The sequence below is a fragment of the Canis lupus genome, chromosome 24 (genome assembly GCF_011100685.1).
Source record: "Canis lupus familiaris isolate Mischka breed German Shepherd chromosome 24, alternate assembly UU_Cfam_GSD_1.0, whole genome shotgun sequence".
Taxonomy (NCBI): Eukaryota; Metazoa; Chordata; class Mammalia; order Carnivora; family Canidae; genus Canis; species Canis lupus.
This window is the reverse complement of record NC_049245.1, coordinates 25022845-25041070: the sequence shown is the minus strand read 5'-3', so window position 1 is coordinate 25041070 and position 18226 is coordinate 25022845. Positions and strand designations below refer to the sequence as shown.

At 48.4% G+C, this 18226-nt stretch overlaps 1 protein-coding gene across 3 annotated transcripts in view; it reads left to right on the top strand.

The window, feature by feature from the left end:
- FER1L4 (fer-1-like protein 4) overlaps window positions 1–17987 on the top strand; it is a 33821-nt gene extending 15834 nt beyond the window's left edge. For all 3 annotated transcript variants that reach the window (XM_038572122.1, XM_038572123.1, XM_038572124.1), the window contains 20 exons: window positions 4–177; window positions 785–901; window positions 1002–1163; window positions 5636–5834; window positions 5978–6036; window positions 6124–6255; window positions 7240–7282; window positions 7372–7487; window positions 7563–7700; window positions 7805–7921; window positions 12547–12674; window positions 12875–13045; window positions 13430–13584; window positions 14164–14324; window positions 14821–14906; window positions 16059–16157; window positions 16386–16627; window positions 17093–17373; window positions 17463–17563; window positions 17659–17987. In XM_038572122.1, the coding sequence (XP_038428050.1) occupies window positions 4–177; window positions 785–901; window positions 1002–1163; window positions 5636–5834; window positions 5978–6036; window positions 6124–6255; window positions 7240–7282; window positions 7372–7487; window positions 7563–7700; window positions 7805–7921; window positions 12547–12674; window positions 12875–13045; window positions 13430–13584; window positions 14164–14324; window positions 14821–14906; window positions 16059–16157; window positions 16386–16627; window positions 17093–17373; window positions 17463–17563; window positions 17659–17851 (2874 nt within the window). In that variant the 3' untranslated portion in view covers window positions 17852–17987. The remainder of the gene's footprint in view (window positions 1–3; window positions 178–784; window positions 902–1001; window positions 1164–5635; window positions 5835–5977; window positions 6037–6123; window positions 6256–7239; window positions 7283–7371; window positions 7488–7562; window positions 7701–7804; window positions 7922–12546; window positions 12675–12874; window positions 13046–13429; window positions 13585–14163; window positions 14325–14820; window positions 14907–16058; window positions 16158–16385; window positions 16628–17092; window positions 17374–17462; window positions 17564–17658) is intronic.
- Window positions 17988–18226: the final 239 nt, after the last annotated feature.

Below are 18226 nucleotides of genomic sequence, written 5' to 3'. Positions count from 1 at the left end.
CAGGGCCCCCCTGTGTTCTTGGGCAGGGCGCTGGCCACCCCAAGGGTAAAGCTGATGGAGGACCCTTACCAATGCCCTGAGCTACAGTTCTTCCCCCTGAGGAAGGGGCCCCGGGCAGCTGGAGAGCTCATTGCCACCTTTGAACTCATTGAACTGGACTACAGTGGTCGGCTCGAGGTCAGAGTACCCTAGTTTAGCTGGCACGGCTGTGGACTCCTTGTTCTGTCCTGTCCCCTCCCCTTCCTTCCTTCCTTCCTTCCTTCCTTCCTTCCTTCCTTCCTTCCTTCCTTTTAGAGAGATAGTGAGAAAGAGAGCACAAGCAGTGGAGAGAGGGAAAAGCAGGCTCTCCACTGAGCAGAGATCATGATCAAAGGCAGCAACTTAACTGACATTGCCACCCAGGTAAGAGAATATGGAATATAGGCATGTCCTAGGATTACCCCTCCAAGTACTTTGCCTTCAGAGAATGCAGGCTACAATTCTGTCCTGGGGTCCTCATTGGACTTCCTGATTCAGGGAACATTAGAAGTAGACACACTGTAGGTTTATCTTGCCAAGCTTCCAACCCAGAGACCCGAGGCTGCAGGGGATCTTCATGCCTCAGACACCCACCCTCCCTTCCTGTACTTAACTGTTTTCTGGGATGCTCCCTTTCTGCCCCTCCAGCCTTGCCAGTTCCTCTGGATTGATATTTCACTGGCAGCTGTCAATGTCCCCTCCCTGAGACCAAATTTCCTTCCTTTGGCCTGATTCCCCTTGACCTCTGATCTCTTGCCTCCTGCAGCCCTCTGTGCCCAGTGATGTAGAGCCCCAGGACCTGACACCACTGGATAAGCACCTTTCTGGACGCCTGTCCCTGCCACCTAATGTGCGTCCGGTGCTCAGGGAGTTCCGTGTTGAGGTAGGTAGGGCACACTCCCATCCTCCCATCCCTGCCACACACATGTCTGGGTGCCCTCTGTCGGGTGCAGGCCCCTGAATTTCTCACTTCCTGACTCCAGGTGCTGTTCTGGGGTCTGAGGGGCCTTGGCCGTGTGCATCTGTTCGAGGTAGAGCAGCCCCAGGTTGTGCTGGAGGTGGCTGGACAGCGTGTGGAGTCAGAAGTCCTGGCCAGTTACCGTGAGAACCCCAATTTCACTGAGCTCTTCAGGCATCTGACAGTGGTGAGGACACAGGCTGGGAGCAAGAAAGGCTAGACTAAGAAATGAAAGGGCAGTGGGATGGTGAATTCCCACCCAGTTATCTTAGATTAGTCAAGGGATCAGCAAACTTTCTATAAAAAGCCAGTTAGTAAATATTTTAGGTTTTGTGGGCCATGCAGTCTTAGTAAGCAATTACTCACCTCTGCCAAAGTAGCATGAAAACAGACATAGACAGCAAGTAAATGAATAAATATGACTCTGTTCCAGTAAAACTTTATTTACAAAAACAGGCAGTGGGCCAGATTTAGTTTGGCCAAATCAGTTTGCTGATTTCTGAATTAATCCATGAACTGGTGGTGTGCTCTTGGTTCTGTTGAATGAGTGGGTTAGGTAAGTGTCATGAAGTGTAGGTCAGAAGGAATCTGTCTAGTCTCTGAGACCCCAGGGGCTAAGAAGAAAATGCATTCTTTGTGTATTTTATAATTCCTGTAGTATGGACTTTGGACTCAAATTCTAGCAATGCCACTTAGGAGCTTATCAGTTCACTTGTTTTAGTTGAACTTTAGTGTTTTTTTTTGTTTGTTTGTTTGTTTGTTTCTTTGTTTAAAAGGAGTAGCAGGTACAAAAGAAAAAAGATTGAAGGCAATACACTAAATGCCTCCTTGCAGGAATGCTATGAGAAACCAGTGAGGGAAAGGATCTTGTTGAAAGGGATTGTAAACTGAAGAGTGCTGTGCCTGTGTGAGGGGTACTGGGACAAAGTGTAATGGTTCCAGACTAAAAGGGGGTAAAACCCTGTAAGAACAAACAAACAAAAAACGAAAACAACCAAAACCTTCACACTTTCTTGACTGTTCCACATGCAGGAGTATTCAGTTTGAAAACTTCATTGTGCTGGGACACCTGGGTGGCTCAGCGGTTGGGCATCTGGGTTCACAACTTGGGCTGCTAAATAGAATCACCTGGGAGACATTGAAGGCAAAGTCTGGGCCTTACCCTTAATTAAATTTTGATTTTTTATTTATTTGGGGTGGGTCTCCAGCATTTATGTTTTTAATACGTCCCCAGGGGGATCCCTGGGTGGCTCAGTGGTTTGGTGCCTGCCTTTGGCCCAGGGCGCGATCCTGGAGTCCTGGGATCGAGTCCTGCATCAGGCTCCCAGCATGGAGCCTGCTTCTCCCTCCTCCTGTGTCTCTGTCTCTCTCTCTCTCTGTCTATGTCAATCATAAATAAATAAACAAATCTTAAAAAAAAATACCTCCCCAGATAATTCTAAGGTATGGCTAGCATTGAGAAATACTGCCTAAAGACTCCAGTATATTTCTTGGAGGAAAATAGTTCCCCAACACCGCCATTCTAAGTAGCTGTGTCATAGAGGAGGTTAAGAATGTCAAATCTGGGCACCCGGGATGGCTCAGCAGTTTAGCACCACCTTCAGCACAGGGCGTGATCCTGGAGTTCCAGGATGGAGTCCCACTGAGGACTCCCTGCATGGAGACTGCTTCTCCCTCTGCCTATGTCTCTGCCTCTGTGTGTGTGTGTGTGTGTATCTCTTATGAATAAATAAAATCTTAAAAAAAGGAAAAGAAAAGACTTCATTGTGCTATAAGATGGTGAAGCTGAAAGCAGTTTGCTCACTGAACTTCTAGGGAGTGTTTCCTTTCACTTCCCATTTCATAGTGCAAAGTGAGGAAAACATGTCCCTCTCTCCATTGTGCATTGTTTTTGAGTAGAGTGCTCTATGGATGTAGAGATTAGATTAGATAAAGCTAGGTTAATAATGTTATGTTAACCTTCTTAAAAAAAGCCTTGTTGGTGATTTTCTGATGAGTTGTTCCACCATTGTTGTCCACCAATAGCATTGGTGTTGTCCACCAATAGTATTCATATGCTACTGAAATCTCCAACTATTATTGTTTAATTGTTTTTTCCCCTTTAATTGTGTCAGAGTTTACTTCTTATATTTTGAGGTTCTGTTATTAGGTGCATATATGTTCACAATTGTTATAGCTTCCTATGAATTGATCTGTTCATCATTATAAAATGTCCTTCTTTGCTTCTAGTAAAATTTTGTCTTAAAGTCTTTTAAGACTTTTTGCCTGATAGGATAGCCACTCCAGCTCTCTATAGTTACCGTTTGCATGACATATCTTTCCCCATTCTTTTCCTTTCAACCTATGTTATGAGTCTTCTAAAGAATGTTTCTTAGATATCACTTAGATATCATGTAGTTGCATCTTTTCATTTTTTATTAAGATTCATTTATATGAGAGATGGAGAGAAAGTGTGAGGGGTAAGAGGCAGAGGGAGAGGGGAGAGAGAGAGAATCTCAAGCAGACTCAGTGCTGAGCATGGAGCCTGACATGGGGCTTGATCCTGTGTTCCTGAGATCATGACCTGAGCCAAAATCAAGAGTCAGACCCTTAGCTGGCTGAGCCACCCAGGTGCCCCAGCAGATGTTTCTTTAAAAAAAAATAATAATAATCCAAGGTCCCTGGGTGGCTCAGTCAGTTAAATGTCTACCTTCAACTCAGATCATGATCCTGGGGTCCTGGGATTGAGCCCTGTGATGGGCGCCCTGCTCAGCAGGAAGTCTGCTTCTCTCCCTTTCCCTCTGCCCCTCCCCCCTAACTCGTGCTCTCTCTCAAATAAATAAAATCTTTTTAAAAACCCAGTTGACAATCTCTGCCTTTTTTTTTTTAAAGATCTTATTTATTTATTTATTTATTTATTTATTTATTTATTTGAGATAGTGTGTGTGCAGGCACACCCAAGGGGAGGGTAGAAGGAGGGAATCTCAAGCAGACTCCATACTGAGCACAGAGCCCCTCGTGGGGCTCCACACAGGGCTGGATCTCAAAACCCTGAGATCATGATCTGAGCCAAAACCAAGAGTCAAACACTTAACTGACTGAGTCACCAGGCGCCCCAATAATCTCTTCTCTACCTTTTGATTGAAGTGTTTAATAAAGTTGATGTGAAATGCTGGGGTCTGGGAGCAGACCCCAGTCAAGAGAGAATTCTTGAGCTGTCTTTGGTACAAAAAGGGTAGTTTTATTATTATTGTTGTTATTATTTTTAAGGTTTTATTTATTTATTCACGAGAGACACAGAGAGAGAGGCAAGACATAGGCAGAGGGAAAAGCAAGCTCCACGCAGGGAGCCCAATGTGGGACTCGATCCTGGGACTCCAGGATCACGCCCTGAGCTGAAGGCAGACACCCAACCGCTGAGCCACTCAGGCATCCCAAGGTTTTATTAAAGCACAGGTATAGGACCCGTGGACAGAAAGAGCTGCACTGGGGTCATGAGGAGTGGCCCATTATATACTTTCAAATTGGAAGGGGGTTAGGGATAGTGTAAGTCTCTAAAAAATTTAGAAGCAAAGTTTCCAGCATCTTGAGGGGCTACCTATTGTTAGGAAAGGGTCATTTATTACCATCTAACAAAGCCTTAGTCATCAGGCCCTTCAGGTGTACTACCAGTGGGCCATATGCTTGGGGGATGATGATTGCTAACATATATCTTGGGAGGTAGAGATAAAGGAAGTTTCCAAAGCGATTTTTATATGTTAAAGAAGACTTACAGGATCCTGGAGGTCAAGTTAATATTAAGGTAAGGTTGCTTTTTGCCTTTAGCAAAGTATTAACATTTAGGCAGTTGAGTTCCTGGAGGAAAGTCATCCTGCCTGTGTTAAGTACTTGTTAATGGGCTGCAAAGGAAATTTACTTTTTCCCTATATTTCTACATTCTTTAGCCTTTGTTTTCACATCAAAGTCACATTTATTATTTTATTGATGTGGTTGGATTTACATCTGCCATTTTGCTGTTTGTTTTCTATGTAGCTCATATATTTTTTGTTCCTCCTTTACCACCTTCTTTTGTATTACATAGCTATTTATTAGCATACTACTTTAATTCCTTTGTTGATTTTCACTTAGTAGTTGCCCTAGAGATTGCAGTATGCATACTGATTTTTCACAATCTACTTCAGATGAACACTACTCCATGACAGTGCCATTCTTTCCTTCCTCCTCTGTGCAATAATTGTCACATACATATAAAATAAACCCAACAATTCAATATTTTAGTTATTTCTCCTCCCCCTTAGGATCCACTGATAGATCTAGAATTTCTGTATTAAAAGACCTACACATTTTTATGGCTGAGTCTATATTAACAAACTGAACATCCATCCTTTATATAAGAACAACAATCACCACCACGTATTTCTGATAGTGCTTTGTAGGCTCCAAAGTTGTTTTGTATCTGTTATGTCATTTGATATTTACAGCAGTCTTTTGAGTCCAGGAGTGTGTCCCCTTTTGCCAGGAAAACAGGCTTGGTGACTTCCCAGACGTGACAAAATGAGACTCTGGCAGAGCTGAACTGAGAAAGCAGATTTAACTGCACTGTTTTCTCTCTGGCTCTGTGGCTGCCTCTCCTTCCTCCCCAGGCCTGCAGAGACTGAGTTCCTCTCTCCCCACCCCCAGGACCTGCCAGAGCAGCCTTACCTGCAGCCCCCACTCAGCATCCTGGTAATTGAGCGCCGGGCCTTTGGCCGTACAGTGTTTGTCGGGTCCCACATTGTCTCCCACATGCTGCGATTCATACTCCGGGGTCATGAGGATCCCCCCGAGAAAGAAGGGGAAGAGGAGGAAACAGGGAACCTAGTGCTTAAGGGACCACAAGGTAAGGGGCCTTCCCTTTAGGGACCACCCGACAGAAGCCCCTCTGGTTCCTGGTGGAGATGGCTACAGGGGACCCTTCTGTGGGGCATGGAATCTGACTCATACTCACCTGATCTCCTCCTGGTGTCATTTCCCCTCTTCCAGGACAGAAGACCCCGGATCCCTTCTTGGCTGAAGTGGGGATGCCCAGACGGCTCCTGAAGGTGATGGGATATCAAAGATGGATGGAGAAGGGCAGGCGAGGCTTAGGGTGGTGCTGGGTTAGGGGCACTGAGTTCTCTCTCCCTCAGGCTCCTCTGAAGAAGCTCCCCCTGGGAAGCCTCCTAAACCAAGGCCCTGAACTGGAGGAGGATATCCCAGATCCTGAAGAGCTTGACTGGTGGTCCAAGTACTATGCATCGCTGCAGGAGCTCCAGGGGCAGGTGGGGGCAGAGGCGGGTTCCAGGCTGCAGCTGGAACTAGAGGAGGATAAATGGGAAGAAAAAGGATCTCATGAAATGTGGAGCCCTAAAGTTTTTCAGAGCTCTTCATTAGACATTTTTTCTCATCTTCATAACAGTTTTGGAAGCTGAAAATTACTAACTCTACTATCTACAGCTGTGCTGTCAGAAATATGTGAGCCACCCACTTTTGAGGTAGCCCAAAGTCAAAGGAGAGAGGTGAAATTGATCTTAGTAATACATTTTGTTTAATCTAATATATCTAAAATATCATACCAACAAGGAACCATTATAAAAAATAATAATGAGATATTTGACATTCTTATTTTATACTGAGTCTTTATTTTATTTTTTTTAAGATTTTATTTATTTATTCATGAGAGACAGAGAGAGAGGCAGAGACACAGGCAGAGGGAGAGGCAGGCTCCCTGCAGGGAGCCTGATGTGGGACTCGATCATAGGTCTCCAGGATCACACCCTGGGCTGAAGGCAGCGATAAACCACTGAGCCACTGGGGCTGCCCTATACTGAGTCTTTAAAATCTGGTGTGTAGGGATCCCTGGGTGGCGCAGTGGTTTGGCGTCTGCCTTTGGCCCAGGGCGCGATCCTGGAGACCCAGGATTGAATCCTACGTCTGGCTCCCGGTGCATGGAGCCTGCTTCTCCCTCTGCCTGTGTCTCTGCCTCTCTCTCTCTCTCTGTGTGACTATCATGAATAAACAAAAATTAAAATCTGGTGTGTATTTTACACTTACAGCACATCTCAATTCAAGTGCTCACTAGACACATGTAGCTGGGGGTTACTGTCTTGGGCAGCAGAGGACTAGACAAACTGAAACTTTGAAAATGCAAGTGGTTCACACAGTTGGACCTTGAACTAAGGTTTCTCAACTCCCTATCCTGGAAAAGGGGCAGATTAAAGAGGTGAAGGGAGTGGATGAATCTCTCACTTGCCCTTTGATTTCAGACCAACTTGGAGGAGGATGAAATGGATGATTCTGGAGAGTCAGGTAGGAGATTTCGCTTTCTTGCTCCTGCTCTTTCTCCCTCCTTCCTCTGACACCAGTATTTCTAAGTGTGGCATTTCTGCTATTCCCAGATGGAGTCAACCTCATTTCTGGGGATGGGGAGGCCCAAGACCAGGGTCAGGGTGAGGCTGAAGTCAAAGGAGTCAAAGGCTCCGTGTCCCAGAAGAAAGCACTCGCCACTTTGAAGGTGAGTGGGTGGTTGTGAGAGGCCACTGTGCTAGGATTTGAACATTGGCCTGTCACCGAGGCCCTTGCCTTTCAGATCTACAACGGCACCCTGGAGGAAGAGTTTAACTACTTTGAAGACTGGTTGAATGTGTTTCCCCTGTACCGAGGGCAAGGCGGCCAGGATGGAGATGGAGAGAAAGAAGGGTCTGGGCACCTTGTAGGCAAGTTCAAGGTATGTTTGGAGAAAGAAGGGTGGCCAAGGAGTACAGGTAGGGATGCAGAAGGAAGACTGTCTTTCCAGGGACTTTTTTTTTTTTTGTCTTCCCACCAATCCAGGGCTCCTTCCTTATTTACCCTGAATCAGAGGCAGTGTCATTCTCTGAGCCCAAGATCTCCCGGGGTGTCCCACAGAACCGGCCCATCAAGCTCCTGGTCAGAGTATATGTGGTAAAAGTAAGTACCCATCACCCCAGCATGCCCCCAGCTCCAGCAAAGGTAATGTAAATAAAAGATACTAACTGAAGGATTTGGAAGGGACCTCCAGGAACAGAGTTCACCTTCTTCATTTTTCAGTTGGGGAATCTTAGGCACAAGTTAAGAGACTCCCCAGGGTTGCAGAGCTTGTTTGTGGCACCACCTGGATGTAGAACTTATGTCTTCTGGCTCCTTTGCATGGTTCCACACCATTAGTTTGTAGAATGGGGAGCATAACTCCAAGGAGAGCGCAGCTCTGAATCTCAAGGTTCACAATGGCTTGTTATCAGATACCTTCATACAGATCCTTGTCTTGCAGTAGTTTTCAGACAGCACTCAGCAGGGCCCTGAAGTTTCCTGAAAGGCATCTCAGGGAATGAGAGGAGTGAGTGGGTAGCTCTGCCCCCTTCGATCCCAGCACCAGAATAGATCCCGTGCTTTTATCTGGTTTAAATATAAGGATTCTAAGACAGAATTTAAAGAAATGTTCCATGGCACATCCTAGTGCATAATTCGATAGTAGGAGTCATCTTGATCTTCTGCTTCTAGCAGTGTCGCAGACTAGATGGTCTGAAATAACCTCCTGAGGTAATATATTAGAACTGCTTGATAAACAATCTTAAATGGATGCTAAACTTATGAGAATGGGAATTCCCAATGGGCATAGGATGAAGAGGCAGCAGGAATCCCAGTCTCTGAAGTGCAGGTTGTCTTGAGAGGTTTGTCCATACCTATCAATACATACCTCCATGTAAGAAAGAAGAAAATACAAGAAAATACATGTTTGCTCCTTTGTGTACAAGAAATACAGGAAAGAGGAACTGAACTAAGGATACTGGTTACCTAAAGAGCGTGAATGGCAAAAGGTTGGAAACAAAGGGAGAACAGGATTGGACTGGCATTCCCATAGTATAGTGTCTACCAGAAGCCAAGCCTGGACACTGAGCCCTGGGATCTAATAACCTATCTAAGATGGGAGCCACAACCAAGACCCCTGCATGAAGCAGCACCCAGGAAGGGCTTTGCTTTTAGTGACAGGTGGGCTGGAGAAGTTGACACACTAGGAGAAGAGCCTGTTAGGTAAACGATCTGTTTCAGCTTCTGCTCCAACTGGGGGAAATAGAAAACAATGTCTTCCCCAAGAATTTATAATTAGAGTTTTGCTCTCACATTGGTTTAAGACTTAAATTTATATTATCTGCGCAGTCCAGAAAACTCAAAGATGAGGAACTGGCTCAAAATGGTCCCAAGATTTCCCCAGCTTCATAGATTTAGATGACCAGGTTTGGGCTCACAACCCCAAATTAAAAAAATAATAATAAGAAGAAAACTATCAGGAAACATTGTCAGAAAAATAAAAAAAAAGAAACATTGTCAGAAAAACAACACAAAGGAGAATGAAACTTGTAAGGGCTTGCTTGGGATGTTAGAATTTTCAAGTATTAGCAATGGAAACCAACTACCTAACATATTTTACAAGCAGAAAACAAAAGGCTTTCAAAAGTGACTGGGAAGTTTTGAAATAGTAAAATTGAATTCTGAAGATGGAAGGCCATTAAACATAAAATTTGATTAAATGTCCATATGGGGCAGCCCCGGTGGCGCAGCGGTTTGGCGCCGCCTGCAGCCTGGGGTATGATCCTGGAGACCTGGGATGGAGTCCCACGTCGGGCTCCCTGCATGGAGCCTGCTTCTCCCTCTGCCTGTGTCTCTGCCTCTCTCTCTCTGTGTCTATGAATAAATAAATAAAATCTTTAAAAAAAATAAATGTCCATATGTAGCAGAACAGTTGAATAAACTGTGGCATGTCCACACAAGAGAGTACTATGCAGCTGGAACAAAGAATGAGGATGACTACAAATGGAGTGATTTCCAGGACAGTATAAAGCGGAGAAAGCAAAGTACAAGAGTCCCTATAGTGTGCTACTCTCCATGTAAGAAAGAAGAAAATACATGTTTGCTCCTTTGTGTACCAGAAATACAGGAAAGAGGAACTGAACTAAGGATACTGGTTACCTAAAGAGTGTGAATGGCAAAGGGGTGGAAACAAAGGGAGAATGGGATCGGGCTAGCATTCCCATAGTGTAGTATCTACCAGAAGCCATGCACGAGGCTAAGAGCTGCTACCCTGGAATTAACAAGCCAATTCTAAAATATCTATGGAATGGGATGCCTGGCTAGCTCATCCAGTAGAGCATATGACTCGATCTCGGGATCATGAGTTGGAGCCCCACTTTGAGCAGAGAGATTACTAAAAAATATTGTTAATAAAATAACTATAAAAGGACAAATGCCCAAAATTGCCAACACAATTTTGAAGAACAATGTAGGAAGACAATTATTATAAAGCTCTAGTAATTAAGACAGTGTGGTTTTGGCATAGGGATTGATAAATAGGCTAATGGGTCAGGGTAGAGATTTAACAAAACATACCCAGACATGGATGGAAGCTTATACCAGAGTTGGCAGTGCTGATCAGTGGGAGGAAAATGGGACTACTCTATGACTGCTCCCATGAAAGCTGATTATCCATGTGGAAAAAAAGAAAACTAGACTCCTAATATACAGCATCCACAAAAAAATCCAGTTAAATATTTGATTATGGAAAGCAAAACTGTAAGGAAATGTCAAAATATTTTTGTGATCTTGGGTGGCAGGAGATTTTCTTAATACATAAATGAATACGAAATGTAAATTAGGAAGCACATGATATATGTGACTACATTCGGATTCACTTCTGAGCATCCATAAACACTTTCAAATAAGTGATGGGACCAGCTACAGGCTGGGGGCAAGGTGTCTACTTGATGGATAATCAATAAAGGGTTAGTGTCTACAATACATAAATAACTTCCACAAACCCATAAGATGCAGAAAAACAATTTGGGAAAGAACATGAAAAGGCAATTGATTGAAGAAGAAACCCCAAGGCCAATATGCATTAAAAAAAAAAAAATCCTAGGGCAGCCCCGGTGGCACAGCAGTTTAGTGCCGCCTGCAGCCTGGGGTGTGATCCTGGAGACTCGTCGGGCTTCCTGCATGGAGCCTGCTTCTCTCTCTGCCTGTGTCTCTGCCAGGGCCACACAGGGAAGTCTGAAGGAGAACGCAAGGGCCAAAGCCTCTATTGTGGTTTCTGCAGAAAAAGTAAGACAAGACAGGGTAAGCAGGCTTAGGATTGGTTTGTGTGAATAATTCCAGCATGCTTTTTGGTACAGGGACTGTCTCTCTGTCTCTAGTCTGGCACCTGGCTCTGAGATGATTAGGGCAGAGGAATGTTCCTAGAATGAAGGGCCAAATGAGGAGATGGTTCAGAGCATGGGCTCTGGATTGGTTGGTTTCCTTATGAAAGGTGTCCTGGGCAGTGAGTTGTCATACACAAGGTGAATAAACACATGCAATGATGCTCAATATGCCTAGTCATCAGGGAAATGCAAATTAAAACCACATTGAGCTACAACTTTGCACACACTAGAATGGCTAAAATTAAAAAGATTGACAGTACCAAGTGTTGACAAAGATGTGGAGCAACTGGAATGCTCATACACTGCAGATAGGAGTGTGAAAAACACTAAAAATATATTACTGTATATAAATAATACTTCAAACATTTATGTATGTTATACATTTACTAAATTGTGTAGTTATCAAAACAGAAAAGTTTAATACATAAAGTTAAAAAACATGCAAAATGGTGCTATGCATTGCTTAGGGATATGTGTACATGTAGTAAAAGTATATTTACTTTTTCTGTGTGTGTGAATCCTAAACCTCAAGTAAAGAGTTCTGGCTACTTCAGGGATGAAAAAAGAATTAAATCAGGTAAGGGGATTCCATTTGTTGGTAGTGTTTTATTTCTTAAGCTGGGCACATGCTCATTGTATTACTTTTTTATATTAAAATATCTTTATCATTGTAAAAAGTAAAAAATACAGAAAGTTATGATTTGAATATTAAAGTCCTATACATCTTTCTTTAAAAAAAGAAAGATCTTATGGGGCACCAGGATGGGTCAGTCAGTTAAGCATCTGACTTAAGCTCAGGTCATGATCTCAGGGTCCTGGGATCGAGCCCCAAATCAGGCTCCCTGCTCAGTGGGGAGCCTGCTTATCCCTGTGCCTGCTGCTCTGCCTGCTTGTGCTCTCTCTCTCTAAAATAAATAATTAAAATTTTTAAAAAATTATTTATTTGACAGAGAGAGGGAGAGAGAGAACACAAGTGTAGGGAGGAATGGAGGGAGAGGGAGAAGCAGACTCTTCGTTGAGCAGGGAGCTTGACTCAGGACTCGATTCCAGGACCCGGGGATCATGACCTGAGCCGAAGGCAGATGCCTGACTGAGCCACCCAGATGCCTCCCTATGCATCTTTTTACATATTATCTGTTTCATTATATTTTTCATTATAGCATTTGTATGTCTTAAACATTTCATAATATACTTAAAAGAAAATAAAAGTCATCTTGTCCAACCCCTCAGTTAATTCCTCATGGTGGGAGATCTCTGTGGTAACTCACTGCTTTCACTTAATCCGTGATTTGGTCCCGCGAGGGTAACCCTGGGTTAGGACAGTGACACTTCTCTCAGCCCCACCCCATACTGTCCCCCTAGGCTACCAACCTGGCTCCTGCGGACCCCAACGGCAAGGCAGACCCTTACGTGGTGGTGAGTGCTGGCCGGGAGCGGCAGGACACCAAGGAGCGCTACATCCCCAAGCAACTGAACCCCATCTTTGGAGAGTGAGGCTGGGCCCTGGGCTTGGGAATGGGAGCACCTTTACCATCTGACCCTGTGGCCCCAGGGCTCCCACTCAGGCATCTGGTGTGGTGATGGTGAGGGAGTGGACAGAGGCTGCTCCAGGCTGCCCTGGAGCCCCTGTCCCCACAAGACCATCTCCTAGGGCATGGAGATGACCTCAGCCATTCTCTCTCCCGGCCAGGGTCCTGGAGCTCAGCATCTCTCTCCCTGCTGAGCCAGAGCTGACCGTGGCTGTGTTTGATCATGACCTTGTGGGTTCTGACGACCTCATCGGAGAGACCCACATTGACCTGGAAAACCGATTCTATAGCCACCACAGGGCGAACTGTGGGCTGGCCTCCCAGTATGACGTGTGAGTCCTACAGGCCCTCAGGAGCCATTCTGAGTCTGACCAAAGACATTCAAATTTATCTTCCCATTGGTATGTGCAGATCCTTTGGTTTCATAGAAGGGGACCTCCCCATGACCAAGACCTTATAGCATAGTAGTCAAGACCTGGGCTTGGGATTTGGCATCTTATAAGTCACTTGATCTCTCTAAGCCTCAGTTTCCTCAGCTGCAAAATGGAGGTAATATCACTGCCTCCCCCATTGGAACATGTGGCACACATCTTTGATTTTCATGGTTACCATAAGCGAGGATTAATCTGCCTTGCATCGGAGTTAAACCTGGATCACGTGTCCTCAAGGGTCCCATCCCTGCCCCACCTGAGGCATTTTTCCCTTTCTGTGCACAGGGATGGGTACAATGCCTGGCGTGATGCATTCCGGCCTTCACAGATTCTGGCAGGGCTGTGCCAACGCTGTGGCCTCCCCGGCCCTGAATACAGAGCCGGGGCTGTCAAGGTGGGCAGCAAAGTCTTTCTGACACCGCCTGAGACTCTACCCCCAGGTACCAGCCCCCCTCTGCAGGACAACCCACAGGGAGCAAACTGGCTAAGCAAGGTACAGGGGGCTCCTGGTGCCCGCTCTAGTGTGTCCCCAAAAGAGCCTGCCTCCTTCCACCAGCAGAGGAGGTGAGTTTGGCTAAGGATGAGGTCCTTGGATGGTGGGGAGAAAATGGTCTTTGTTGGTGAGCACGATCCTCAAAGAGTTGAAGTAGATCCCTCAGAGGCTAATCAAGCTTCTAGGACATAGGGTGGCCCATGAGGGTGGGTCCCATATGACAAAATGTGGCTGTAGAACTGAGCTCCTGCCTCACAAATGGCTGGTGGTATGTCTCTAAACAGAGTCTGTGCAAAGCCATGGCCCCTTCAATCCCACTGTCCCTCGACTGCTGGCTTTTCACTGGCAAAGGTTGTCAGAGAAACATCTCCCCACGTTCTGTGCCTTGTGGACTTGCCCTTCCAGCCCATGGGCTTTGTCCAAAACAGTAGCTGCCTCGGCTTTGCACTTCTGTTGTGGGGTGAGGGAGGAAGGCAGGAGAGTTGGGAAATGTGCAGAACCCAAGCTCCTACCCCTCTTGTTTCAGGTAGGGGGGCCCCCAAGGTGACAAGTGACGTCCCCGAGGAGGCACAGGCATTGCTGGTGCTGCGGCACTGGCAAGAGATGCCAGAGCTTGGGATCCAGCTGGTGCCTGAGCACGTGGAAACTCGGCCCCTCTACCATCCCCGCAGCCCAGGGCTGCTGCAGGTGAGGGAGGGCTCAGCACCCAACCCCAGAACCCCAGGACTCCCACCTGCTCCTGGACCCTGGGCCCTCAGGGTGCCCCTCCCCCAAGACCTCTACCTACCTGGTTACTACCCTGCCACTTCTGATTCTGGATTCCATACCTCCACCTGTGATTTTGTTCCTGCTGGATCCCCACCCCTGGGCCACCAAGGCTCAGACCTGGAGACCCAATCTGACCTCAACCCCAGGTCCCTAGGATCTGGACCTTGGGAACACCAGATCTTACTTTTGATCTCAACCTCCCACTCAGGGCCTTATCCTTAACCTAACCTCAGCACTGGAACCCCCGCTTCAGACTCTACCTTCACCCTCATCCCCCAGGACCTGCCTGACTATGCTATTCTGGCCCCAGCTCTGCCCCCTAGACCCCCCGCCACCGCCAAGTCACCGCCTCTGGCCACAGGGCTATCACAGGTGTGTCCCAGTAGGACCCTTCAGCCTGGTCCTATATTCCCAGGGATCCCTCCACATGTGGATTGACATCTTCCCCCGCGATGTGCCTACCCCACCCCCAGTTGACATCAAGCCTCGGCAGCCAATCAGGTGAGTTCTGACCCTCCTCCCCAGACGGGGGGCGGGGTGGGGGGGTGGCTCCAGTGAAGCAGGCAGAGGCTGCTGCCTCAGGCTTTTCAGTTAGGTGAGCCATTAAATTCGCTTTCTTCTCATAAACCCTTGTGAGTAGAGTGTCTGGCACTTACAACCAAAAGAGTTTAAATACCAGCAAATGCCCTTCGGACTTGAGCTAGTCTGAGTGGAGTTCCGTGGAGGGTTATGCACCTCAGATGTCAGCAGTCTGTCACTTTCTATCTCTGGGCTCTGCTTTCCTTGGTGTTACTCTCAGGGACGTTTGCAGTCTGGGGACCAGGGGGCTGCTAACAGTGGCAGGCTTCCACCTTACCAACTCGACTACTTGAGCAGAAAAATAAACACTTCTTCACCAGTAAGAGCAAAAGTCTCGGGACCCTCATTGGATCAGCTTGCATCAAACGCTGAGCCTTAACCAATCCTTGTGGCCAGGGCGCTGTAATACGCTGATGGGTAGTCCTGGGTGATGTCCTAGGTGATATACCCGCCTCTACCTGGCTCCAGAGGAATCTCCCAGATTGACAGCGTGGGGGTGAGGGTGGAGGGCTCAGCAACAGAGAATCGTGGTGCTGTCAACAAATGGAGGGAAATGGATGCTGGGCAAGAGAAAACAACAGCTAGCCAGGAAAACCTGTGACAGCCAAGGACAGGGCTACTGGGGTAGGATCAGGAAAGCTGGAGCCCGTCCTGCCCCTCAGGGACTGCACACTCTTATTTCCACTTTGTCTCTCTCCCTCTCCCATTTGTTGCTGCAGACTGGCTTCCTCTGTTCTGTACCCTACAACTTCAGTCTGCATGGCATCCTGGCTTGTGGTGGCTCCAACCAACTTTGTATCTGATGTTACCCAACCTTTCAGGATCCTGATTCCAAATTTATGGGAGAAACTTGTTGGCCCACTTTTGGTCAGTAGACCATTCCTGGTGCCTTCTGCTTGGTGGGGGTGATCAGTGATGCCAGAGCTGTCCCTTTACATACCCAGCCGCCCTGATCACCCAGCTGGGCACATAGAGGCACTTGGTGAATTTCAAGGCCGTGGCCTAGGTCCTTCCTGCAGCCCCTCTCAGGACCCTCTCAAGAGTCTGAATACTCTCTTCCAATACATTCCCCAGCTATGAGCTCAGAGTCATCATCTGGAACACAGAGGATGTCGTTTTGGATGATGTGAACCCACTCACTGGAGAGATGTCCAGCGACATCTATGTGAGGAGGTGAGCCTGTTGGCCGGGCCAGCAAACGGCTGTGTCTTAAGGTGCAATTGCAGTCAGGGGCTCGGGCTTTGGGCCAAGCCAAAGCCTTGTCCTCTAGGCCCACGCTGGTGCCAGGTGGGAAAGGGCCCAGCCCAGTGGTCGGGGGGCTAGATGGGTGAGAGCTGGGTTCTGGGTTTGGCTCCCGTGCCGAGGCCCACCCCTCCGCCTGCACCTCTCCCCTGGCTGCAGCTGGGTGAAGGGGCTGGAGCATGATAAGCAGGAGACAGACGTTCACTTCAACTCTCTGACTGGGGAGGGAAATTTCAACTGGCGCTTTGTGTTCCGCTTCGACTACCTGCCCACGGAGCGGGAGGTGAGCGTTCAGCGCCGGCCTGGACCCTTCGCCCTGGAGGAGGCCGAGTTCCGGCAGCCAGCTGTGCTGGTCCTGCAGGTCTGGGACTATGACCGCATCTCTGCCAACGACTTCCTTGGTACTGCCTCACCTCCCTCCTACCCCGCCCGGCCCGTTTCTGCCCTCATTGCCCCTCTCCCCCTGGCCTTTGGTTTCCTGCTCTGGCCCAGCCCTGAATCCTGGGTTTCAGACCCTGCATCACTAATCTTTGCTCTCTGGCCTCATTCCTGAACTTATCCCTGAGTACAATGACGCCCATTCCCATCCAGAGTCCCCAACTCAAGCTTCTGATGTGATCCAAGCTCAGGTCACTTTGGATGATGATACACGGTCCCATCCTTGGCCCTGCTCCGCCAGGGTGTGATAACCTGCCCACGTGCGGGCTGTGCCGTGTGTGGCCCGCAGCTATGGCCTGACCGCCATAGGCTGGCTTCTCATGCCCCAGCACAGTCCTGATGTGCTGCCATCCCGCGAACCCCCCACCCTCCCAGGGCCCAGACACACACTGATCTCTTGCCTAACCGGGAGAGCTCTGGACTTGCAGGATCCCTGGAGCTGCAGCTGCCAGACATGGTGCGGGGTGCGCGGGGCCCTGAGCTCTGCTCTGTGCGGCTGGCCTGTGATGGGGCCAGGCCCAGGTGCAACCTCTTTCGCTGCCGCCGCCTGCGGGGCTGGTGGCCTGTAGTGAAGCTGCGGGAGCCCGAGCAGCACGAGGAGCGGGAGCAGCGGGAGGCTCAGGCTGGCAAGAGGAGGCAGAGGAAGAGGAGGGGCCGGCCAGAAGACTTGGCGTTCACAGACCCTGGAGGCAACGTCCACATCCTCACGGTGGGGGCAGGGCAGGTGCAGGGCAAGCGGTGCTGGGGGCTGGGCCTGAGCCCACCTGAGAGCTGGGCCTCTGTTCCCCCTTTCTCTAGGGGAAGGTGGAGGCAGAGTTTGAGCTGCTGACCGTGGAGGAAGCTGAGAAGCGGCCAGTGGGGAAGGGGCGGAAGGAGCCCGAGCCCTTGGAGAAGCCCAAGTGAGGGGGCAGCGCGGAGGCCGGTAGAGCCTGAGAGGGAGGTGGGGCAGATGGGGGGCTTCCTCGTCATTCTGACACCACCTCTTCCCCCACAGCCGCCCTAAAACCTCCTTCAACTGGTTTGTGAACCCCCTGAAGACCTTCATCTTCTTCATCTGGCGCCGGTACTGGCGCATCCTGGTGCTGCTGCTGCTCCTGGCCCTGGTCGCGGTCTTCCTCCTCCTCGTCCTCTACACCATGCCTGGCCAGATCAGCCAGGTCATCTTCTGCCCTCTCCACCAGCCCTGACCCTAACTGATCCTGGACGCTCTTCCTGTGACTGCAGCCCCTCAAATCCCGCTTCCGGGGGCAGGGGGTCCTTCTCGCCAATACGAGCAGAGTTAAGTGCTTTCTTTGAATAAATTTGACCGTGCCTCCCCTCTGATGCCTGAACTCGGCTCTACGTGGTAATACAGGGGGCAGAAAACAGAGCTGTCCCTGGATGACCCGGGCTGAGGAGTCATCTAGAGATGGGAGGCTGCCACTTGGAAGAATGGGACCTGGCAGGGAGTTTAGGGCCGCGGAGTCCTGGCCACCAAGCTGTCATGCCCTCTGAGCAGCCCACCTGTTGCTCCCACTCCTGACAACGGCTGGGTCCCTTTCACTTAACTTGCTTATGGCTTC